The sequence below is a fragment of the Pseudophryne corroboree genome, chromosome 4, assembly GCF_028390025.1.
Source record: "Pseudophryne corroboree isolate aPseCor3 chromosome 4, aPseCor3.hap2, whole genome shotgun sequence".
In the NCBI taxonomy this organism is placed as follows: domain Eukaryota; kingdom Metazoa; phylum Chordata; class Amphibia; order Anura; family Myobatrachidae; genus Pseudophryne; species Pseudophryne corroboree.
This window is the reverse complement of record NC_086447.1, coordinates 196,176,024-196,202,465: the sequence shown is the minus strand read 5'-3', so window position 1 is coordinate 196,202,465 and position 26,442 is coordinate 196,176,024. Positions and strand designations below refer to the sequence as shown.

Here is a 26,442-nt window from a genome sequence, read left to right as displayed (position 1 = left end):
GGTCTTGGAAGTACGAGGCTTGCTCGAGTACACCTGACCCTTTGATTTACCTGAATTCCGAAAGGAACGAAAAGTAGTAATTTTAGCTTTCGGAGCAGAAGGAGTAGTATTAGGAAGGCATGCAGTCTTAGCAGAGGCTAAGTCAATCACGATCTTATTAAGATCTTCTCCAAATAGGATGTCTCCCTTAAAAGAGAGTACCTCCAGAGTCTTCTTGGAATCTAGGTCCACCTTCCAGGACCGCAACCATAGAATCCGGCGAACCAAAATAGACGTGGGCGATGCTATGGATGCCAGAATACCTGCCTCAGAGGACGCCTCTTCAATATAATGGGAGGCGGTGGTGATATGAGACAGACACTGTTTGGCAATGTCAGAAATATCCTGAGTTAGCTCTTCCTCCAAAACCTGAACCCACGCATCAATAGCTTTTGCAGCCCAGGAGGCCACAATAGTGGGCCTGTGAATTGCCCCATTTAGGGAAAAAATAGAACTTCAGGCATCCCTCCACACGCTTATCTGTCAGTTCCTTCAGGGAGGTGAAAGTGGTGACAGGCAGAGAAGAGGATACCACAATCCGGGCGACATGAGAGTCGACTGGCGGTGGAGTTTCCCACTTGTTACTCAACTCTGCAGGGATAGGAAAACGAGCCAACATCTTCTTGGATAGGGCAAATTTCTTTCCTGGGGAGACCCAAGCCTCTTGACTTATGTCAATTAAAAGGTCAAAGTGAGGAAAAGCTACTTTAGCCACTTTCTGATGCTTGAATTTATCAGGCTTTTTTGATGCAATAGTGGGATCAGCTTCATCATCAATCTGGAGAACCAGTTTGATAGCTTCCACTAAGTCAACCTGAGTGACATGCTCCCCATCAGAGGCCGCTGAGTCAGAATCAGTCGGATCAGTATAGGCCCCACCCTCATCAGAAGAAGTATCTGAAACATGAGTGGATTGAGAGGAGGAAAACACACACTTAGAGGGCCCCTTAGCTCCAGAGGGCTGAGGTGTAGACTTCTGTTTAACCAAAGATTTATTTAAAACCTGTATCTGGTTAGATAGTGTGTCCGCTCAAGGCGGATTTGCTACAGGGACAATTTGTGGCTGAAATGGCACAGGAAGTCCCACAGTGGGCGTAAGACGTGTTACCAAAGTATGTTTCATACAAGAGAAGGTAGCCCAGGGTGGCTCTTGATTGGCCACAGGTGTTACAGGTGGAGTGGGAGCGTCCATGGAATTCCCACCCTATGTGGCAGACATTATGAGGAATGTAGTCGTGGGGCACACAGTACAATATAGCCAAAAAATATGAATACCGTAATCCCCTGATTTATGTGCTAGTAAAAGCAGGACACAAACAGAGAAATAAATTGGTATAGGGTGACTGAAGTACACAGATAAAATAAACTGAGATGTATAGACTGTGTAGCACTATATATATATATATATATATATATATATATAAATATGGACCCTGACGCACTTATCCTCACAGGGCTCAGAATATAGTGATAGCAAAGGTGTGATACACTAAAGGAAAACACACAACAGCTATATTGCACAATCAGTCACAAACACAATGCAGCAATAATGTACACAACAATAATACTGCAATGGACAAGCAATTTACATATAAAAGCAGATATGTATATGCAGAGAGATAACAATGCACTGTCGAAGTAAAAATATTACATAGAGAGAACATACAGACTCCACACATTATGAGTCGCTAAGCCTGCAAATACGCGCAGCGAGCACCGCAATATATGTAACATAAGCATTTACACAGACATGCCACAGAGGTAGATTCGACACATATTTCATACAGCACATAATTTGAACATATCAAGCGCCAGACATCATAATGTTTTAAATGTATTTAATGGAGTAACGTCATGTATGTGTATTATTGGAACGAAGCAAGATAGACATGTCGTGTTTGGTATTAAAGCAACCAGATTAATGGATCCCCTTGATGAAGTCCTATGTTACAGGACGAAACGCGTCGGAAACGGGACTTACAACTCACCCATGACTTCTTTGAATGGACAGATAAGCCATTTTAATCTATTTATCTTGTACGTATGCTACCTGCATTTGCTTCAGGACATTTGTTTACGTGTTAACAGGATTGGGCTGCTGCTCACCTTGTGATTCTAATTTGTGGACAGATAAGCTGTTTATTCATTTTTATCTTGTACGTGTGTTACCTACATTGGCTTCAGGATTTATTATATTAAATATTGTTTATGTTTTACAATTTTGTCTAGCCCTTACATATTGGAACTGGAATTGCTCATCCAGTTCATTTATCTGTATTGGGACTAGCAAGGTCCCTAAAGTGTGGAGCATTGTATATCATACCCCTTTCACATCGCACAAATAACCCGGTATCAACACGGCATATTGCCGTGTCGACACGGGTCAGTGTGCGATGTGAAAGCACTTTGCGTGAATTAGCGGGTCGCCTGACCCGGTAATTCAACAAGGTATAAAAGAAGGATTATACCCGGGCTGAATACCGGGTCAGGCGCAGTGTGAATGAGAGCCGCGTCGATGCGACACGGTTCCCATTCACAGCATAGGGAGAGGCGGCGCAGGAGATGAGCTCATCTCCCAGCGCCGCCTCCACCCCCGCCCCTGCTGCTGCTGTGCCCCCCCCCCCCCCCCCCCCCGCTGCTATGGCAACCGACCCGGTATATTGCCGGGTCATAAAGCCAGCAAAGGAGCGCAAATGCCGGATCCCACCCGGTAAGGACACGTTTCTCTTACCGGGTGGGATCCGGCATTTGCGATCTGAAAGCGGTATCATTTAAACAGTACACACTATGTTGGCTTTTATTTCTGTTTTACATGTTTCAAAAGTGTCATCAGACTGAAGCAGTTGGCTAAGTCGATCCTTTTTAAATTTGCACTTTGCACTTTTTCACATGGTGAATTGGTTACATAGAAATCCATGATTTTATAACTTTTAAACACCATTAGGCGCTCTTCTGCACTTCATTTTCTATATATATATATATATATATATATATATATAAATGTGGACCCTGACGGACTTATCCTCACAGGGCTCAGAATATAGTGATAGCAAAGGTGTGATACACTAAAGGAAAACACACAACAGCTATATTGCACAATCAGTCACAAACACAATGCAGGAATAATGTACACAACAATAATACTGCAATGGACAAGCAATTTACATATAAAAGCAGATATGTATATGCAGAGAGATATAACAATGCACTGCCGAAGTAAAAATATTACATAGAGAGAACATACAGACTCCACACATTATGAGTCGCTAAGCTTGCAAATACGCGCAGCGAGCACCGCAATATATGTAACATAAGCATTTACACAGACATGCCACAGAGGTGGATTCAACACATATTTCATACAGCACATACTTTGAACATATCAAGCGCCAGACATCATAATGTTTTAAATGTATTTAATGGAGTAACGTCATGTATGTGTATTATTGGAACGAAGCAAGATAGACATGTCGTGTTTGGTATTAAAGCAACCAGATTAATGTGTATATCAATTTGATGCAACAAGTAGATATGATTAAATGTATGAAAGCTAAAGTCACTCTTATTAGAACAATGGATTTCCTGGAAGACAGCATGTTTGACCAGTGGCTATCTCCTGTAATTTGTCCATCAAGGCTGAACCTCGTTTGCATATGAATTGACTAGTGACTCATCATGAATGAGAAAGTTCCCTCCCTTTGATTAGTCTGTGCACTCCCCCAAACTGTATAGTACATTGCTGATGAGACACACAGAAGTCTCTGTTCTTTTTCCCCTGGATCCTGAACGAGATGGGTTGCTGCCGATACTCTGCAGTGAGCATGGAGGGAGAGCTAAAGATGGAGGAGGGGGAGCATAGAAAGCAGCCCCCACCTGTTAGTGACCTGCTATGCAGGCACCAACTTTAAAACTGAGCCTCTGTGCATGGAGGAGGGGTTATATAGAGGAGACGGTGTAGTGCATCCTGGGAACAGTCGAAGCTTTTAGCCTGTTGGTGCCTTGGATCAAGATCCAACTCTTCACCCCCGATATTATGCCCTGTGGAATACCAGTGTAATACACAAAATGGAAAGCTGCTCAATCAGATTGTAATGTCACTCAGGTGCTAAAAGGGAGGGGTAATTATGTGTAGGAAAAAACTGTGTTCCCTAATGCACACCAAGTGAAAAATAATAAGATTTTACTTACCGATAAATCTATTTCTCGTAGTCCGTAGTGGATGCTGGGGACTCCGTCAGGACCATGGGGATATAGCGGCTCCGCAGGAGACAGGGCACAATAATAAAAGCTTTAGGATCAGGTGGTGTGCACTGGCTCCTCCCCCTATGACCCTCCTCCAAGCCTCAGTTAGGATACTGTGCCCGGACGAGCGTGCATAATAAGGAAGGATATTGAATCCCGGGTAAGACTCATACCAGCCACACCAATCACACCGTACAACCTGTGATCTGAACCCAGTTAACAGTATGATAACAACGAAGGAGCCTCTGAAAAGATGGCTCACAACAAGAATAACCCGATTTTTGTAACAATAACTATGTACAAGTATTGCAGACAATCCGCACTTGGGATGGGCGCCCAGCATCCACTACGGACTACGAGAAATAGATTTATCGGTAAGTAAAATCTTATTTTCTCTGACGTCCTAGTGGATGCTGGGGACTCCGTCAGGACCATGGGGATTATACCAAAGCTCCCAAACGGGCGGGAGAGTGCGGATGACCCTGCAGCACCGAATGAGAGAACTCCATGTCCTCCTCAGCCAGGGTATCAAATTTGTAGAATTTAGCAAACGTGTTTTCCCCTGACCAAGTAACTGCTCGGCAAAGTTGTAAAGCCGAGACCCCTCGGGCAGTCGCCCAAGATGAGCCCCCTTCCTTTTGGAATGGGCTTTTACCGATTTCGGCTGTGGCAGGCCTGCCACAGAATGTGTAAACTGAATTGTATTACAAATCCAGCGAGCAATCGTCTGCTTAGAAGCAGGAGCACCCATCTTGTTGGGTGCATACAGGCTAAACAGCGAGTCAGATTTTCTGACTCCAGCCTTCCTGGAAACATATTTTTCAGGGCCCTGACAACGTCAAGTAACTTGGAGTCCTCCAAGTCCCTAGTACCCGCAGGTACCACAATAGGTTGGTTCATGTGAAAAACAGAAAACACCTTAAGGAGAAATTGAGGACGAGTCCTCAATTCTGCCCTGTCAGAATGAAAAATTAAGTAAGGGCTTTATATATGATAAAGCCGCCAATTCTGACACACGCCTGGCTGAAGCCAGGGCTAATAAAATATCTCACATGGAAGGTGACGATGCTAAGTCCACAGTGGTGAGTGGTTCAAACCAATGTGACTTTAGGAAACTCAAAACAACATTGAGATCCCAAGGTGCCACTGGGGCACAAAAGGAGGCTGTATATGCAGTACCCCTTTTACAAACATCTGAACGTCAGGCACTAAAGCCAGTTCTTTCTGGAAGAAATTCGACAGGGCCGAAATTTGAACCTTAATGGACCCTAATTTTAGGCCCATAGACAGTCCTGTTTTCAGGAAATGTAGGAAACGACCCAGTTGGAATTCCTCTGTAGGGGCCTTCTTGGCCCCACACCACGCAACATATCTTCGCCAAATGCGGTGAAAATGTTTTGCGGTTACATCCTTCCTGTCTTCGACCAGGGTAGGGATGACTTCATCTGGAATGCCCTTTCAGGATCCGGCGTTCAACCGCCATGCCGTCAAACGCGGCCGCGGTAAGTCTTGGAACAGACAAGGCCCTTGCTGGAGCAGGTCCTTTCTTAAAGGTAGAGGCCACGGGTCTTCCGTGAACATCTCTTGAAGTTTCGGGTACCAAGTCCTTCTTGGCCAATCCGGAACCACGAGTATCATTCTTACTCATCTCCCTCTTATGATTCTCAGTACTTTTTGTATGAGAGGCATAGGAGGGAACACATACTCTGACTGGTACATCCACAGTGTTACCAGAGCGTCCACCGCTATTGCCTGAGGGTCCCTTGACCTGGCGCAATATCTAGTTTTTTGTTCAGGCGGGACGCCATCATGTCCACCTTTGGTTTTTCACAACGGTTTACAATCATGTGGAAGACTTCCCGATGAAGTCCCCACTCTCCCGGGTGGAGGTCATGCCTGCTGAGGAAGTCTGCTTCCCAGTTTTCCACTCCCGGAATGAACACTGCTGAGAGTGTTATCACATGATTTTTCGCCCAGCGAAGAATCCTTGCAGTTTCTGCCATTTCCCTCCTGCTTCTTGTGCCGCCCTGTCTGTTTACGTGGGCGACTGCCGTGATGTTGTCCCACTGGATCAATACCGGCTGACCTTGAAGCAGAGGTCTTGCTAAGCTTAGAGCATTGTAAATTGCCCTTAGCTCCAGTATATTTATGTGGAGAGAAGTCTCCAGACTCGATCACACTCTCTGGAAATTTTTTTCCTTGTGTAACTGCTCCCCAGCCACTCAGGCTGGCATCCGTGGTCACCAGGACCCAGTCCTGGATGCCGAATCTGCGGCCCTTTCATAGAGGAGCACTCTGCAGCCACCGCAGAAGAAACACCCTTGTCCTTGGAGACAGGGTTATCCGCTGATGCATCTGAAGATGCGATCCGGACCATTTTTCCAGCAGATCCCACGTAAAGGTTCTTGCGTGAAATCTACCGAATGGGATCGCTTTGGAAGAAACCACCATTTTTCACAGGATCCTTGTGCAATGATGCACTGATACTTTTCCTGGTTTTAGGAGGTTCCTGACTAGCTCGGATAACTCCCTGGCTTTCTTCTCCGGGAGAAAACATCCTTTTCTGGACTGTGTCCAGAATCATCCCTAGGAACAGTAGACGTGTCGTCGGAAAAAACTGCGATTTTGGAATATTTAGAATCCACTCGTGCTGTCGTAGAACTACTTAAGATAGTGCTACTCCGACCTCCAACTGTTCTCTGGACCTTGCCCTTATCAGGAAAGCGTCCATATTTCTTTTAAGAAGAATCATCATTTCGGCCATTACCTTGGTAAAGACCCGGGGTGCCGTGGACAATCCAAACGGCAGCGTCTGAACTGATAGTGACAGTTCTGTACCACGAACCTGAGGTACCCTTGGTGAGAAGGGCAAATTTGGACATGTAGGTAAGCGTCCCTGATATCCAGTGACACCATATCGTCCCCTTCTTCCTGGTTCGCTATCACTGCTCTGAGTGACTCCATCTTGATTTGAACGCTTGTATGTAAGTGTTCAAATATTTCAGATCTCACCTAGCCGTCTGGCTTCAGTACCACAATATAGTGTGGAATAATACCCCTTCCCTTGTTGTAGAAGGGGTACTTTGATTATCACCTGCTGGGAATACAGCCTGTGAATTGTTCCCAATACTGCCTCCCTGTCGGAGGGAGACGTTGGTAAAGCAGACTTCAGGAACTTGTGAGGGGGAGACGTCTCGAATTTCCAATGTACACCTGGGATACTACGTGTAGGATCCAGGAGTCCACTTGTGAGTGAGCCCACTGCGTGCTGAAACTCTTGAGATGACCCCCTACCGCACCTGAGTCCGCTTGTACGGCCCCAGCGTCATGCTGCGGACTTGGCAGAAGCTGTGGAGGGCTTCTGTTCCTGGGAATGGGCTGCCTGCTGCAGTCTTCTTCCCTTTCCTCTACCCCTGGGCAGATATGACTGGCCCTTTTGCCCGCCTGCCCTTATGGGGACGAAAGGACTGAGACTGAAAAGACTGTGTCTTTTTCTGCTGAGATGTGACTTGGGGTAACAAAAGGTGGATTTTTCAGCTGTTGCCATGGCCACCAGGTCCGATGGACCGCCCCTTTATACGGCAATACTTCCATGTGCCGTCTGGAATCTGCATCACCTGACCACTGTCGTCTGGCAGATATGGACATCACATTTACTCTTGATGCCAGAATGCAAATATCCCTCTGCGCATCTCGCATATATAGAAATGCATCCTTAAAATGCTCTATAGTCAATAAAATCTTGTCCCTGTCAAGGGTATCAATATTTTCAGTCAGGAAATCCGACCAAGCCCCCTCAGCGCTGCACATCCAGGCTGAGGCGATTGCTGGTCGTAGTATAACACCAGTATATGTGTATATACTTTTAGGATATTTTTCAGCTTCCTATCAGCTGGCTCCTTGAGGGCTGCCGTATCTGGAGACGGTAACGCCACTTGTTTTTATAAGCGTGTGAGCGCCTTATTCACCCTAAGGTGTGTTTCCCAACTCGCCCTAACTTCTGGCGGGAAAGGGTATACCGCCAATAATTTTCTATCGGAGGAAACCCACGTATCATCACACACTTTAATTTATCTGATTCAGGAAAAACTACAAGTAGTTTATTCACACCCTACATAATACCCTTATTTGTGGTACTTGTAGTATCAGAAATATGTAACACCTCCTTCATTGCCCTTAACATGAAACGTGTGGCCCTAAAGGAAAATACGTTTGTTTCTTCACCGTCGACACTGGAGTCAGTGTCCGTGTCTGTGTCGACCGACTGAGGTAAATGGGCGTTTTTACAAGCCCCTGACGGTGTCTGAGACGCCTGGACAGGTACTAATTTGTTTGCCGGCCGTCTCATGTCGTCAACCGACCTTGCAGCGTGTTGACATTATCACGTAATTCCTAAATAAGCCATCCATTCCAGTGTCGACTCCCTAGAGAGTGACATCACCAATACAGGCAATTTACTCCGCCTCCTCACCAACATCGTCCTCCTACATGTCGACACACACGTACCGACACACAGCACACACACAGGGAATGCTCTGACAGAGGACAGGACCCCACTAGCCCTTTGGGGAGACAGAGGGAGAGTTTGCCAGCACACACCAAAAACGCTATAATTATACAGGGACAACCCCTTATACAAGTGTTTTCCCTTATAGCATTTTTATATATGTAATCATATCGCCAAATAAGTGCCCCCCCTCTCTGTTTTAACCCTGTTTCTGTAGTGCAGTGCAGGGGAGAGCCTGGGAGCCTTCCTCACAGCAGAGCTGAGCAGGAAAATGGAGCCGTGTGCTGAGGAGAATAGGCCCCGCCCCCTTTTCGGCGGGCTCTTCTCCCGGAGTTTGTGAGATCTGGCAGGGGTTAAATACATCCATATAGCCTCAAGGGCTATATGTGATGTATTTTAGCCATAAAAAGGTATTATACATTGCTGCCCAGGGCGCCCCCCCCAGTGCCCTGCACCCTCAGTGACAGTTGGTGACTGTTGGTGAAGTGTGCTGACAACAATGGCGCACAGCTGCAGTGCTGTGCGCTACCTTATGAAGACTGAAAGTCTTCTGCCGCCTGTTTCTGGACCTCTTCAACTTCGGCATCTGCAAGGGGGGTCGGCGGCACGGCTCCGGGACGAACCCCAGGGTGAGACCTGTGTTCCGACTCCCTCTGGAGCTAATGGTGTCCAGTAGCCTAAGAAGCAAATCCATCCTGCACGCAGGTGAGTTTTCTTCTCTCCCCTAAGTCCCTCGTAGCAGTGAGCATGTTGCCAGCAGGACTCACTGAAAATAAAAAACCTACTGTAACTTAAACTTTTATTCTAAGCAGCTCAGGAGAGCCACCTAGATTGCACCCTTCTCGTCGGGCACAAAAATCTAACTGAGGCTTGGAGGAGGGTCATAGGGGGAGGAGCCAGTGCACACCACCTGATCCTAAAGCTTTTATTATTGTGCCCTGTCTCCTGCGGAGCCGCTATATCCCCATGGTCCTGACGGAGTCCCCAGCATCCACTAGGACGTCAGAGAAATTACTACATAATAGTCAGATAATACGGAGATCTTAGTTGCGTATATCTGCAGATACAGGGTTAAGCCCCCAGGCCGATCGACAAGGCTTCTCCGTCACTGGGGGTCCCTAATACTAGGTATGGGTCTGGGGTGCAGGACCCCACGATGTCGGCACAGGTCGGCCACCCCAGGTCAGCACACAGGTGAAAATTAATAGGGGTTAATAAGAAGCACGGAAGTGCTATGTAAGTGGTGTGATTAAAATAATATATACAAAGTGATAGGGAAAATCATAAGTGTTAATAAAGTGTTAGGGTGTGCTGACCCGAAGCAGCCCAGCCATACCGACACAGGGGCCACCGCACCCCACACCCACCCCATAAATAATTACAAATATGTCTGGGTTAAATTCCCAGTGTAAGGCCACATGGTAATGGCTCCTACAGCATCTGAGAGCCAGCTTACCTGGGGATACCCCTGGCTTCCCCTATGGCACTTCTGGAGTCAGCAATCCCTCCTAATGCTGACCCATCTATGCCTCTCTAAATACAATACACAAAATGGAAAGCTGCTCAATCAGATTGTAATGTCACTCAGGTGCTAAAAGGGAGGGGTAATTCTGTTTAGGAAAAAACTGTGTTCCCTAATGCACACCAAGTGAAAAATATTACTACATAATAGTCAGATAATACGGAGATCTTAGTTGCGTATATCTGCAGATATAGGGTTAAGCCCCCAGGCCGATCGACAAGGCTTCTCCGTCACTGGGGGTCCCTAATACTAGGTATGGGTCCGGGGTGCAGGACCCCACGATGTCGGCACAGGTCGGCCACCCCAGGTCAGCACACAGGTGAAAATTAATAGGGGTTAATAAGAAGCACAGAAGTGCTATGTAAGTGGTGTGATGGCTGGGCTGCTTCGGGTCGGCACACCCTAACACTTTATTAACACTTATGATTTTCCCTATCACTTTGTATATATTATTTTAATCACACCACTTACATAGCACTTCTGTGCTTCTTATTAACCCCTATTAATTTTCACCTGTGTGCTGACCTGGGGTGGCCGACCTGTGCCGACATCGTGGGGTCCTGCACCCCGGACCCATACCTAGTATTAGGGACCCCCAGTGACGGAGAAGCCTTGTCGATCGGCCTGGGGGCTTAACCCTATATCTGCAGATATACGCAACTAAGATCTCCGTATTATCTGACTATTATGTAGTAATATTTTTCACTTGGTGTGCATTAGGGAACACAGTTTTTTCCTACACGGAATACCAGTGTACCCCGCTGCAGAAAAACAATTTTGACATCAAGAAGAGAATGGCTTCAATGAATACTGTTGACTTGTTGTAAACGTGTCAATAAGGCAATCCAATAAATTGTGATGTAGGCGATGTGCCATGAAAACTGCTTGGGAAAGCTCGTAGCGGTAACACATCTCAACCACATCCCTCATTTCACCTAACACCTACATACTATAGAGGTAGCAGTAAAATAGTAAAATGAGTGATGATAATATCCAATATACTTGAATATACTGCAATATGTATGTCAACATTGACTCATCAAAACTTACATTTCCCAAAACATTAACTATATAGAAATTAACTGCTTATTAAACCAAATATTCGAAGTGCTGGTCTCCGACGATTTTTAAGCACAACAGTCTGAAGAAGGAAAGGTGTGCAAAATAATGAACATATACGGAGGGGCAGTACTGTGGACAAAAAAAAATAGTTAACGAAAGAGGTCAGGGGAGAATCGCTGGGTGCTGCATAGGGGGCACCATGAGATGTAAAGGGGGACATTTATCCACCTCAACAGCGCTGCAAATGGAGACAGTGGCCCGCTCAGCAACTGACTGAGGCCTCCCAGCACGAGCGAGACGTACTGAGCGGTGTGGTATAGCAACTTTTTGAGTCTTATTCGCACGGCAGATGCAAAACACCACTTAATCTGTACCAGAGATGCCTGCTGTGACTGTAACTGCACAGGAATTTTTTTAAGTATGTACAATATGTAAGTCGCAGATGAAGTACAACAGAATTTGGCGTGAAAAAAGCCGGCTGCTGCATCATAGCATTTCGTACACAGATTCAGATCCATTTGCACACAGACGTACAAGTGTTGCATATCAGATTAATCAGTGCAGTCTCGTTGCGTGGTTGTGTTGCAATCAATTGTTCAGTTTGTGTGACAAAGACAAAAAAGACGTTTGGAAGAAACCGAGTCGCATGGGACCTGTTGAGCCACGAAGGGTTGTTTGGTACGACTGCAGAAATAGTGTATGAGGACACATCTGTATATAAGATCAGTAGCTGGCAGGGAGTTCTGGTCCTTGTAGTGCCAAATTGAAGGCTGTTGGGGTACCTCCTGGTAAGTTAGCTCTATGTTCAGAGTTAAAACCACAATTAACAATAGTGCCATGAAGAAGTGAGTGGCATATCATACATTTTTATCTGTAACTAAGATTTCTGTATTTCATTTACATATAGAATGCTAGCTTATTTATTGATTTACTAGGTGATTCATCGCGCCCTATGGGCGCTCTTCATACCGTCGCAAGGGGCTACGCCCCCTTAACCCCTGCACGTCCTTTGGGAGTCCAATATTTGTATTATATGGAGTATTACCTTCTCACGCTCCCCGGGGAGCAGACGGCGGGGTCGGGAACTACAGCTCCCAGAGTCCCCGCGGCCTCTCGGCTGAGTGAGAGCTGCGCGTCGGCTGCTGAGTGTTAACATGGTGGCCGGGAGCCAGCCGAGAGCGCAGGGTGAGGCTGGGTATGTGATCGTCGGAGAGACGCCGGGGGGATCGCACAGAGTGGCCAAGTAGGGCGTCTGTCGTCACCCTCCCCCCTCTAGCAGCAGCACACGGCCTGACAGCTCACGGGGAGCCCAGCGCGGGTGTCCAGGCGTCCGCCCGACAGGTGAGTTCACCCTCCTCCTCTTTCTCCCCGATCCTGGACTGACAGAAGTTCCTCTGCAGACGCAGCAGCATGGCGCCCACCTGGGCAGTGGCGGAGCTCAGTGATACAGTGTATCGTCCCGGGGTCACTGCTAATTGCTCTATTACCCCTGGGTGGGGCTGTCATCAGGGCACTGGCTGCTGCTAGGTGTAGCTGTTACTATTAGTCAGCGTGTGCTTTACCTAGTCTCTTCTATCCAGATCTGTGACTCTATGACTCAGAGCTCCTAGCCACGCCCAGCGTTAGCAAATGATTCATAGAGTCACAGATCTGTACAAATATATAAGAGATGGCAGTGTGCTGGGTGACTTATTTGAATTTCTCATAAAGGACTATTCCGATGATACTTTTCAGTTATAAATATATGCATAGAGTGCAGTCTATTCCACCTCTCAATGAATAAACAGAAGGATTAAGGTGGGTACACACTAGAAAGATATATCTGCAGATCAATTGATCTGCAGATATATCTATGGACGGATCGGGCAGTGTGCTGTGCATACACACTGCCCGATCCGTCGGGGACTGACGTCATGTACTGGGCGGGCGTGTACACACGCCCGCCCAGTTCAGCTGTCAATCACCGCCGGCCGCCGCAGCATGTGTACGGGCGGTCGGCCGACCGCCGTACACACACAGTGACGCGCCAATATATCGGTAGATATATTGGCCGTTGGCTGTCCTGTGGGGCCGACGCGATACGTCGACGGAGTTCACAGACGTATCGGCCGTACACACTGGCCGACGGTCCCGCGATATATCGGCCGTTTAAGAGAACGGCCGATATATCGGCAAGTGTGTACGGGCCTTTAGAGAATTAATGCTTCTCAATTCAGCAACCCCCAGATCTTGTAGAGTTGTCTAGCTAGATTCCAAGGTATGACAGTGATAAGGCAAGTGATATCACGACACAGAAAACTGACATGACATGCTTTACAATTTCAGCCCTTAACCCTCTTTCATATCAACTAGCACATTCTCTTCCCTCTCAATTAGTGCAATTAGCATCTTAGAATGCTCCTGGGTACAAATGGAAAATAACTCTATAGCCTCAACCTCTGTAAATGCCTGTGTGTGGTCTCTTGTTTTTCATACTGTACAACCCTAAAGGGCATTGTAAAAAAAAATGGTAATCCATTTCCTACAGTCTCTTGCTGATCATTATGCTGGATCTTAACAAATCCAATGAATGGACTCAGAACTGCAGAATTATTAGTTACAAGCTCTGGAGTTAAAGCAAACTTGATGATGGAAGTCGGAGTCTAAAACGCCGTACTGATGTGGAGATTTCCCCAGAGATGTGTGCTGAGCGATCTAGCACAAACCGAGGGGGGGGGGGGGGGACGACACCGAAGGCCGCTCATTTCACCCAGCGGTGATTATGAGCGACCTGCTAGATTGTGCCTGCATGCAAGCCAATCTATCACCGGCGATAGCGACGCGCAGGACCACGCATCGCTATCGCCGGCACACCTACACACGGAGCGATGTTCAGCTAATTTCTAAGCAATCGAGTCAGATTGCTTAGAAATTAGCTTAACATCGCTCCGTGTACCCCCCTTTAAGCTCCTTTCTTTCAGTCTATTTCAATAGGAATAACCTATTAATAGAACACTACAGGTACATTTCATTAAAGCACTTTGTCAGTCTGCCCATAGTTGTCCCCTCTCCTCTCTCAAGAGACTATTCAATGAACAGTATAAATGACCCCAGGGGCTTCTAAGCACACAGTTATACTCATGGAAGACAGAAGTAACTACAGATAAAGGAAGATGTATAAGATGTGACTAATGTTTCTGCATGTTTAAATTTATCCTCACCCCGCAGCTTTTGGGGTTGCAGTGGGATTGGAAATACAAATATTTCTGACAGAGATATTCAGCTGTAACAGGAGAACACGGGCACAGACGCTGCGCCTACACACACGTACACCTTAGTATGCCGAGCTGCACCTTAGACGCACGCACACGTCCTAGTCACGGACACGCTTGCCGCGCCTGGTTTGCTGCAAATACAGCATGCTGCAGGCTAGATGAGCGTGAATACATCTAAACTCAGAATTGCCGCCAAATCTCCGGGGTCGAGGCCAGACAATCTGCATCGGAAGAAGCCAGCACTCCCACAAAACGGATGCCACAAATGGACCACATCCCCTTTCCCCATACGGACATGGCCTGATTCATCCAGCACATGCAGACTGTGGCCCCAGTGCAGTCCCCATACAGTGCAATACTTGATACATCTAGCCCCCAATCTATTATATTCTGGGAGAAATCTCACATGTGATTGACAGATTAAAAAATTAGATAATGGGAAGATGAAAAAGAAGACAAACAGGTGGGGCAGATGTAACATGTGCAGAGAGAGTTAGATCTGGGTGGGGTGTGTTGCAACTAAATTGCAGTATAAAAAAAAAAGCAGCCAGTATTTACCCTGTATAGAAACAATATAACCCACCCAAACCTAACTCTCTCTGCACATGTTACATCTGCCCCCCCTGCAGTGCAACATGGTTTTGCCCAATTGCTAACTGTTTTGGTTTGCTAACAACTCTGAATAACCCCCTTTGTCAGTTATATGAATGGTTGGCGGGAAAGTTGATAGCTTTAGGAAAAATAACAAAGTTATAACAAGTGCTAAATAACTCAGAGGATTTTGGTGAGCACATTATAAGAAGCAGGTTGTTCCTGTATTGTTTAAAAAGAGTAAAAAATATGTAAAGAGCTAAGCTTTTGGAATGGCAATACAACTATATAAGGAGAACTTTACACTTGCTTGATCAATTATTAGCAATCATGTTAATGCGAGTATCTGTACAGCTTCATACGTTTAGTCGCACCGCACACTGTTTTTATGTTTTTAGCCACAACCCTCATAATTAGTATCAGAACTTCTTATACCTGATCCAGGACAGTTGCAAAAGATTCCCTTGCAACAGGCATCCCGACAGCATACATACAACTCAGAACTTCACAGAAGTCTGGTTATATGCCCCTGACACTCCCTCAAATCAGATCTATTCCTTCTGTTCATAGGGTAGCCACTAAGTTGGCAACCAGAAACACCCATTTCATGGTCAGTGAGAACTGGCCGTGCACAAAGCTATCATCTAGGTACATATGGATGCATACAGTATGTATGGCAGAGGCGGAACTACCGGCAGTGCAAGCAGTGCGTTGCACTGGGGCCCGCCTCTGTCCAGGGGCCCAAGCATGTAATGAGTCAAACTGACTCATTACATGCCGCTGTGCGCTGCAGGCAACCGCTGCCCGCAGCGCACAGCCGCCCGGAGAGGAGAGGAGCAGCGGCACGGACGGGGGAAGGAGGAGGAGGGAGGTGAAGGAGGGAGCCGCAGCAGTGCTTTGTTACTGGTGGAGGCGCTGCTGCTGCTGCCCCTCTGCTTCACAGTAGGCTGTCTTCCGAGAACAGCCTATAGGGAAGCAGAGGGGCAGCAGCAGCAGCGCCTCCACCAGTAACAAAGCGCTGCTGCGGCTCCCTTCTTCACCTCCGTCCTCCACCTCCTCTACTGCCCGGGAATCGTCTGACGCGGCTGCACCGAGGAGCCTGAGCCGGCGGAGAGGGTAAGTATAATTCTTCTTTCTTTCTTTTTCTCTTTTTCTTTCTTTCTTTCTCTTTCTTTTTTCTTGGGCCTGCCTGCCGCTATGTGTAAAAATGGGGGACTGCCTGCCGCTATGTGTAAAAATGGGGGACTGCCTGCCGCTATGTGTAAAAAGGGGAATCAGCCTGCCGCAATGTGTAAAAAGGGGGGACTGCCTGACGTAATGTGTAAAAAGGGGGAATCAGCCTGCCGCAATGTGTAAAAAGGGGGGACTGCCTGACGTAATGTGTAAAAAGGGGGAATCAGCCTGCCGCAATGTGTAAAAATGGGGGACTGCCTGCCGCTATGTGTAAAAAGGGGTAATCTGCCTGCCGCTATGTGTAAAAAGGGGTAATCTGCCTGCCGCAATGTGTAAAAATGGGGAATCTGCCTGCCGTAATGTGTAAAAATGGGGACGCTGTCTGCCGTAATGTGTAACAAGGGCACGCTGTCTGCCGTAATGTGTAAAAAGGGGACGCTGTCTGCCGTTATGTGTAAAAAGGGGACGCTGTCTGCCGTAATGTGTAACAAGGGCACGCTGTCTGCCGTAATGTGTAAAAAGGGGACGCTGTCAGCCGTTATGTGTAAAAAGTGCATGCTGTCTGCCGTAATGTGTAACAAGGGCACGCTGTCTGCCGTTATGTGTAAAAAGTGCACGCTGTCTGCCGTTATGTGTAAAAAGGGCACGCTGTCTGCCGTTATGTGTAAAAAGTGCACGCTGTCTGCTGTAATGTGTAAAAAGAGGAATCTGTCCGCTATAAGGTGTAAAAGGGTCTCTACCTGGTGTAGTGGTGCTACTGTGCGGCGTAATTTGAATAATGGAGACTACTGTGTACCGTTTTATGAATTGGTATTATTTTGTGGCCACACCCCTTCCCCACGAAGCCACGCCACAATGTATTTTTGCGCGCGCCTACGGCGCGCACTGCCCCTGTTTTGCATGCAGGGGTGGGGCTCCGATGCCGTTTCTTGCACACAGTGCTAAAATGTCTAGTTACGGCACTGTTGCTAGGTATCCATTTCTCTGGCCCTGAGCAGGTCCCCCTCACCAGATCCTCTCCAGGGGTGAGGGGGTGGACTTGGATGGGATGTGTGTGTGTGTGTCTGTGGGGGGGGCAAAGCATTTTGTCGCACCTGGGCCCACCGCTCGCTAGTTCCGCCACTGATGTATGGTGCAGTAAAAGTGCAGATTGATAAATAATCACTAGATGCATTTACTTTTGTGGGGAGATGTAGCAAGCCTTGGAGACAGACAGAGTAGTTGCCCAAAGCAACTAATTAGCTTCTAGCTGCCATTTCATAGACTGTGTATCCTTCTTATAGGCAGGGTTTATTTGCACTTTGTTCCCAATGCAGGCTGGACCCTGGTCATCCCTTTCCTGGCGCTTGGAGATGACATCATCCCCAAGTGCCGGTGATCCAGCTCTCTGCTACTTTTAGCGTGACCCGGGTTGGATAACCCAGGTTGTGTTTCCACACACTGCAGACTACCCAGGTTCGACACTGGTTGCGACCTGGGTAGCAGACTCAGGACACAACCCCAGGCAAACCCTTTGACACCAAGCCAGGACTCGGGCTGCTCCGGCAATATTTATCACAGGTCAAAGGCTCGGTGTGAAAGGGGTATTAGTAAGGCATTTATTCAAGTTGTTCTCCAGAACCAACATCCTAATTTCTCTGCATAGTTGCATTTACTAACACAAATAGGAGGTGCCCTGCAGGGACGTGCAGTCAGGGGAGGCAGGGGAGGCAGTGCCTCCCCTGTCATTAATGAGTAAAATAATACAAAGAAGATACTTATGACACATAAGTATCTTCTTTATTATTTTACCTATCATTATATATGTTAAAATCACTTTGGGAGGCACCGATCGTGGTGCCTCCCGTAGTGATTAGGAAAAGTATGGGGAGCGGGGGGCGGGCACAGGCGGGCCCTAGCAATGGGCTGGAAAAGCCCATTGAAATAACATGGGAAAGCGGCACCATTAGTGGTGCCGCTTTCCTACAGGGACGTGCTTTCAACCTATGAAAGCACGTCCCTGTGAGTGAGGCCACAGTGATTGGCCAGCGGATCCGTCACTGGATCCGCTGTCAATCACTGGATCCGCTGTCAATCACTGTATGGGGCGGCATCGTTACCTGCGGAGGTGCGGCGGCGGAGGTACGGGAAGCGGCGGGCCGGGCGGCGGAGGTACGGGATGCGGAGGTACGGGATGCGGAGAGGCGGGCGGCGGTAGCGGCGGCGGTAGCAGAGTTTTGGCAGCGGAAGCGGTACCCATTTCAAAAATGGCGCCTCAGCGTCATTTTTAAAATTCAAGATGGCCGCCGCGAGCCAATCATGGCTCGCCGCGTCATCGCCCCGCCCCCTCCCGCTGACTTATATAAGTCAGCGCGAGGCAGCGGCTGTCAGTCCGACGGCGGAGGAGGAGCGGAGAAGAGCTCCTGAAGACGCCGTGGAAGTCCTGGATGGGCGGCGGCTATGCAAAAGAGCTTAGCAGCCGCCGCCCACCAGGTGAAGACGCCGGAGGAAGACCACAGAAGCCCTGGGGAGGTGGCGCCCTCCCAGGTGAAGACGCCGGAAGCCCTGGGAAGGCGGCGGCCATGCAAAAGAGCTTAAAGGCCGCTGCCCCCAGGTGAAGACCCAGTTTAATAAAGGATTTTTTAAAGAATGTGTTGTGTTTTTTTTTTTATATTTCTCTAACGTCCTAGTGGATGCTGGGACTCCGTCAGGACCATGGGGAATAGCGGGCTCCGCAGGAGACAGGGCACATCCAAAAAAGCTTTTAGGTCACATGGTGCGTACTGGCTCCTCCCCCTATGACCCTCCTCCAAGCCTCAGTTAGGTTTTTGTGCCCGTCCGAGAGGGTGCAATCTAGGTGGCTCTCCTAAAGAGCTGTTTAGAAAAGTTTTTTTTTTTTTTAGGTTTCAATCTCAGTGATTCCTGCTGGCAACAGGATCACTGCATCGAGGGACTTAGGGGAGAGATTTCCAACTCACCTGCGTGCAGGATGGATTGGAGTCTTAGGCTACTGGACACTTAGCTCCAGAGGGAGTCGGAACACAGGTCAGCCTGGGGTTCGTCCCGGAGCCGCGCCGCCGATCCCCCTTACAGACGCTGAAGAGACGGCAGAACGGAGGTCCGGAAAGCAGGCGGCAGAAGACTCCTCAGTCTTCTTGAAGGTAGCGCACAGCACGGCAGCTGTGCGCCATTGTTGTCACACGGCTCACTGACTCAGTCACGGAGGGTGCAGGGCGCTGCTGGGGGCGCCCTGGGCAGCAATATAATTACCTTTAGTGGCAAAATAAATACATCACATATAGCCATTAAGGCTATATGTATGTATTTTAACCCAGGCCAGTTTCTTAAAAACCGGGGAAAAGCCCGCCAAAAAAGGGGCGGAGCTTATTCTCCTCAGCACTCAGCGCCATTTTCCTGCTCAGCTCCGCTGGTGAGGAAGGCTCCCAGGTCTCTCCCCTGCACTGCACTACAGAAACAGGGTAACAAAGAGAAGGGGGGCATAAATTGGCGATATTTATATATTAAGAGCGCATATATAGTAAACAACACCTTCTAGGGTTGTTTATATACATTTATAGCGCTTTTGGTGTGTGCTGGCAAACTCTCCCTCTGTCTCCCCAAAGGGCTAGGGGGTCCTGTCTTCGATTAGAGCATTCCCTGTGTGGCTGCTGTGTGTCGGTACGTGTGTGTCGACATGTATGAGGACGATGTTGGTGTGGAGGCAGAGCAATTGCCGATGATGGTAATGTCACCCCCTAGGGAGTCGACACCGGAATGGATGGCTTTAGTTATGGAATTACGTGATAATGTCAGCACATTACAAAAGTCAGTTGACGAAATAAGACGCCCGGCAAACCAGTTAGTACCGGTTCAGGCGTCTCAGACACCGTCAGGGGCTGTAAAACGTCCTTTACCTCAGTCAGTCGACACGGGTACCGACACAGATGAATCTAGTGTCGACGGTGAAGAAACAAACGTATTTTCCAATAGGGCCACACGTTATATGATCACGGCAATGAAGGAGGCTTTGCAGATCTCTGATACTGCTGGTACCTCAAAAAGGGGTATTATGTGGGGGGTGAAAAAACTACCTGTATTTTTTCCAGAATCAGAGGAATTGAATGACGTGTGTGATGAAGCGTGGGTTAACCCCGATAGAAAACTGCTAATTTCCAAGAAGTTATTGGCATTATACCCTTTCCCACCAGAGGTTAGGGCGCGCTGGGAAACACCCCCTAGGGTGGATAAGGCGCTCACACGTTTATCAAAGCAAGTGGCGTTGCCGTCTCCTGATACGGCCGCCCTCAAGGATCCAGCAGATAGGAGGCTGGAAACTACACTGAAGAGTATATACACACATACTGGTGTTATACTGCGACCGGCAATAGCCTCAGCCTGGATGTGCAGTGCTGGGGTAGTGTGGTTGGATTCTCTGACTGAAAATATTGATACCCTGGATAGGGACAGTATTTTATTGACTCTAGAGCAATTAAAGGATGCTTTCCTTTATATGCGAGATGCTCAGAGGGATGTTTGTACTCTAGCATCAAGAGTAAGCGCGATGTCCATATCTGCCAGAAGAAGTTTATGGACGCGACAGTGGTCAGGTGATGCGGATTCCAAGAGGCATATGGAAGTATTGCCATATAAAGGAGAGGAATTGTTTGGGGTCGGTCTTTCGGACCTGGTGGCCACGGCAACTGCCGGCAAATCCACTTTTTTACCTCAGACCCCCTCCCAACAGAAAAAGACACCGTCTTTTCAGCCGCAGTCCTTTCACTCCTATAAAAAGCGACCAAAAGGACAGTCTTATCTGCCGCGAGGCAGAGGAAAGGGTAAGAAAGGGCAGCAAGCAGCCCCTGCCCAGGAACAGAAGCCCGCCCCGGCTTCTACAAAGCCATCAGCATGACGCTGGGGCTTTACAAGCGGACTCAGGAACGGTGGGGGGTCGACTCAAGATTTTCAGCAATCAATGGGTTCACTCACAAGTGGACCCGTGGGTCCTGCAGATAGTATCTCAGGGTTACATGCTGGAGTTCGAAAGGTCTCCCCCTCGCCGGTTCCTAAAGTCTGCTTTACCAACGTCTCCCTCAGAAAGGACGTCGGTTTTGGAAGCCATTCACAAGCTGTATTCTCAGCAGGTGATAGTCAAGGTACCCCTCCTACAACAGGGAAAGGGGTATTATTCCACACTATTTGTGGTACCGAAACCGGACGGTTCGGTAAGGCCTATTCTAAATCTGAAATCCTTGAACCTGTACATAAAGAAATTCAAGTTCAAGATGGAGTCACTCAGAGCAGTGATAGCGAATCTGGAAGAAGGAGACTTCATGGTGTCCTTGGACATAAAAGATGCTTATCTACATGTCCCGATTTACCCCTCACACCAAGGGTATCTCAGGTTCGTGATACAAGACTGTCATTATCAGTTTCAAACGCTGCCGTTTGGGTTGTCCACGGCCCCTCGGGTCTTTACCAAGGTAATGACCGAAATGATGGTTCTTCTACGAAGAAAAGGCGTATTAATTATCCCTTACTTGGACGATCTCCTGATAAGGGCAAAGTCCAGAGAACAGCTGGAAGTCGGTGTAGCGCTAACACAAGTAGTGCTTCAGCAACACGGGTGGATTCTAAATCTTCCAAAATCTCAATTGACCCCGACAACACATCTGCTGTTCCTGGGCATGATTCTGGACACGGTTCAGAAAAAGGTATTTCTCCCGGAAGAGAAAGCAAGGGAGTTATCCGAACTTGTCAAGAACCTCCTAAAACCAGGAACTGTGTCAGTACATCAATGCACAAGAGTCCTGGGAAAGATGGTGGCTTCGTACGAAGCGATTCCATTCGGCAGATTCCATGCACGAACATTTCAGTGGGATCTGCTGGACAAATGGTCCGGATCGCATCTGCACATACATCAGCGGATAACACTGTCACCGAGAACAAGGTTGTCTCTCCTGTGGTGGTTGCAGACTGCCCATCTGTTAGTGGGCCGCAGATTCGGCATACAGGACTGGGTCCTGGTGACTACGGATGCCAGCCTACGAGGTTGGGGAGCAGTCACAAAGGGAAGAAACTTCCAGGGCGTGTGGTCAAACCTGGAGACGTCTCTTCACATAAATATACTGGAGCTAAGAGCGATCTACAATGCTCTAAGCCTGGCAAAATCGCTGCTTCAGGGTCAGCCGGTGTTGATCCAGTCCGACAACATCACGGCAGTCGCCCACGTAAACCGACAAGGCGGCACGAGAAGCAGGAGTGCAATGGCAGAAGCTGCAAGGATTCTGCGCTGGGCGGAGAATCATGTCGTAGCACTGTCAGCAGTGTTCATCCCGGGAGTGGACAACTGGGAAGCAGATTTCCTCAGCAGACACGACCTTCACCCGGGAGAGTGGGGACTTCATCCAGAAGTTTTCCACATGATTGTGAACCGTTGGGAAAAACCAAAGGTGGACATGATGGCGTCTCGCCTCAACAAAAAATTGGACAGGTATTGCGCCAGGTCAAGAGACCCTCAGGCAATAGCTGTGGACGCTCTGGTAACACCGTGGGTGTACCAGTCAGTGTATGTGTTCCCTCCTCTGCCTCTCATACCAAAGGTACTGAGAATTATACGGAAAAGAGGAGTAAGAACAATACTGGTAGCTCCGGACTGGCCAAGAAGAACTTGGTATCCGGAACTTCAAGAGATGCTCACGGAGGATCCGTGGCCTCTACCTCTAAGAAGGGATCTGCTTCAGCAGGGACCTTGTATGTTCCAAGACTTACCGCGGCTGCGTTTGACGGCAGGGCGGTTGAACGCCGGATTCTAAAAGAGAAGGGCATTCCTGAGGAAGTTATTCCTACTTTAATTAAAGCCAGGAAAGAAGTGACCGCACAACATTATCACCGCATTTGGAGAAAATATGTTGCGTGGTGTGAGGCCAAGAAGGCTCCAACGGAAGAATTTCAATTGGGTCGATTCTTACATTTCCTGCAAGCAGGATTGTCTATGGGCCTCAAATTGGGGTCCATTAAAGTTCAAATTTCGGCCTTATCAATTTTCTTCCAGAAGGAATTGGCGTCAGTGCCTGAAGTACAAACTTTTGTCAAAGGTGTACTACATATACAACCCCCAATAGTGCCTCCAGTGGCACCGTGGGATTTGAACGTGGTTCTAAATTTTCTCAAATCTCATTGGTTTGAGCCTTTAAAATCGGTAGATTTAAAATACCTTACATGGAAGGTAACCATGCTGTTGGCCCTGGCTTCAGCCAGGAGAGTTTCGGAGTTGGCAGCTTTGTCATACAAAAGCCCATATCTGATATTCCATTCGGACAGGGCAGAATTGAGGACACGTCCTCAATTTCTCCCTAAGGTGGTTTCGGCATTTCACTTGAACCAGCCTATTGTGGTGCCTGCGGCTACTAGCGACTTGGAGGACTCCAAGTTACTGGACGTTGTCAGAGCATTAAAAATATATATTTCAAGGACAGCTGGAGTCAGAAAATCTGACTCGTTGTTTACATTGTATGCACCCAACAAGTTGGGTGCTCCTGCGTCTAAACAGACGATTGCACGTTGGATATGTAGTACAATCCAACTTGCACATTCTGTGGCAGGCCTGCCACAGCCTAAATCTGTAAAGGCCCATTCCACAAGGAAAGTGGGCTCATCCTGGGCGGCTGCCCGAGGAGTCTCGGCATTACAACTTTGCCGAGCAGCTACGTGGTCAGGGGAGAACACGTTTGTAAAATTTTACAAATTTGATACTCTGGCTAAAGAGGACCTGGAGTTCTCTCATTCGGTGCTGCAGAGTCATCCGCACTCTCCCGCCCGTTTGGGAGCTTTGGTATAATTCCCATGGTCCTGACGGAGTCCCAGCATCCACTAGGACGTTAGAGAAAATAAGAATTTACTTACCGATAATTCTATTTCTCATAGTCCGTAGTGGATGCTGGGCGCCCATCCCAAGTGCGGATTGTCTGCAATGCTTGTACATAGTTATTGTTACAAAAATCGGGTTATTACTGTTGTTGTGAGCCATCTGTTCAGAGGCTACTTCGTTTGTGTTATCATACTGTTAACTGGGTTCAGATCACAAGTTGTACGGTGTGATTGGTGTGGCTGGTATGAGTCTTACCCGGGATTCAAGATCCTTCCTTATTGTGTACGCTCGTCCGGGCACAGTACCTAACTGAGGCTTGGAGGAGGGTCATAGGGGGAGGAGCCAGTACGCACCATGTGACCTAAAAGCTTTTTTGGATGTGCCCTGTCTCCTGCGGAGCCCGCTATTCCCCATGGTCCTGACGGAGTCCCAGCATCCACTACGGACTATGAGAAATAGAATTATCGGTAAGTAAATTCTTATTTTTCTTTACAGGTGGACTACAGGTGCCAGCGGGCCCTTTATGTCCGGGCATGCTGGCACTTGTGGTTCTCCAAGTGCCAGCATGCTGGGGCAGGCTTGCTGGGACCTGTAGGCCACCTGTAAAGAACAATATTACTATTCTTTGCAGGTGGACTACAGGTGCCAGCGGGCCCTATATGTTCGGGCATGCTGGCACTTGTGGTTCTCCAAGTGACAGCATGCTGGGGCAGGCTTGCTGGGATCTGTAGGCCACCTGTAAAGAACAGAACATACAATGAACCCCGCACCCACCGCCACCAGGGGTGCGGGGCATAGCACTGGGCTATCAGCCCAGTGTTGGTTGTTGCTCGGGAGGGGGGACCCCATTTTGATTTTTTGGGGACCCCACTTTCCGAGGAATTCCAGCCCTGGGCTGACTGGTTTGGGGGGTGTTTAATGGCATGGCAGGGGGACCCCACACTGAGTGTCTCCCCTGCTATGGCATTATCCCCCCTGGCTGGTTCTGCCTGGTGCTGGTTTTAGTGGTGCGGGGGGACTGCACTTTTTTTTTTTTTTTTTGGGGGGGGGGGGGGGGGGGGCGAGTTTAGCTGCAGTGCCTCCCCAGGCCCTGACCTCACCGCACGTCACTGGTGCCCTGCTGTCTCCTTGGTCAAAAATAAGATATAACTGACATAGGGCTCTATGTACTAAGCCTTGGAAAGAGATAAAGTGGTCGGAGATAAAATACCAGCCAAACGGCTCCTAACTGTCATTTTTTCCAAACCCAGCCTATAACATGGCAGTTAGGAGCTGATTTGCTGGTACTTTATCTCCATCCACTTTATCTCTCTTCAAGGCTTAGTACATAGACCCCATAGATTCAAAAGTAAAGTGTTCGAATTTGCCAACTGATCAGAATTGTAGTCTGTTCCGTCCAGCTGCTCTGTATACTTTTATAGTATGCAAATTATAAATGTTACGTCAATGCTGATTGATTGCCATGGGCAACTTCTCCACTGGCTCACTTCCCCACTTTTATCACTGCTTAGTACACCTCCCCCTTAGTGGAATTGACAAAAATACCTAATGTGTTAGCATCTAAGGGGGTTATTCAGGTGCATTCTGAGTGATGTCACGGGTTCAGCATGAACTGATAGGCTGCATACTCAGTAATGTCAATGGTTCGTTATGAACTGATAGGTTGCATTATCATTGCCTAAACCTACCTGCCTGCACTTTTGTAAGTGACAGGTGCAATAACTGTTCCCGATTGTAGTTTTAATGTACGTATTAAATAATTAGCTTATTTAAGGGTGTACATTGGATTTTTCCAAAATAAAAATACAGATCAGTTATTAAAAAAAATGCTTAGAAATTTGGAAAAGGGTAAATAATAGAGCTGGAAACAATACCGCACTTGAAAAATAAGAACACGCAATTATGTTCTCAAACTATGCATGTAACTTGGTTACCTCATTTATCGCCAGCTGCTCTCCTCCTCCACCATAACGGTGACTGGAAATATGCAGATCATCATACAAGTCTTCATCACTCCCCATATCATCTGTGAGAGACGGTCGGTCAAGCGAGCCATCTGTAATTACTGCAAAGATTAAAGTAATTCTATGGTTAAAAAAAAAACTGAAAAAAATTAAAAAATAAAGTTTCTGTACACATACTAACATGATGCCACAATTAAAAGCAAACATATGTGAGACTATCCTATATAATAATAGGCTTATGC

At 47.8% G+C, this 26,442-nt stretch overlaps 1 protein-coding gene across 5 annotated transcripts in view; it reads right to left on the bottom strand.

Annotated features, from left to right (window-relative positions):
- Positions 1-26,442, bottom strand: part of ARHGEF4 (Rho guanine nucleotide exchange factor 4) — a 443,120-nt gene that overhangs the window by 95,363 nt on the left and 321,315 nt on the right. For all 5 annotated transcript variants that reach the window (XM_063915709.1, XM_063915712.1, XM_063915710.1 and 2 more), the window contains one exon: positions 26,171-26,301. In XM_063915709.1, coding sequence (XP_063771779.1) covers positions 26,171-26,301 — 131 coding nt within the window. The remainder of the gene's footprint in view (positions 1-26,170; positions 26,302-26,442) is intronic.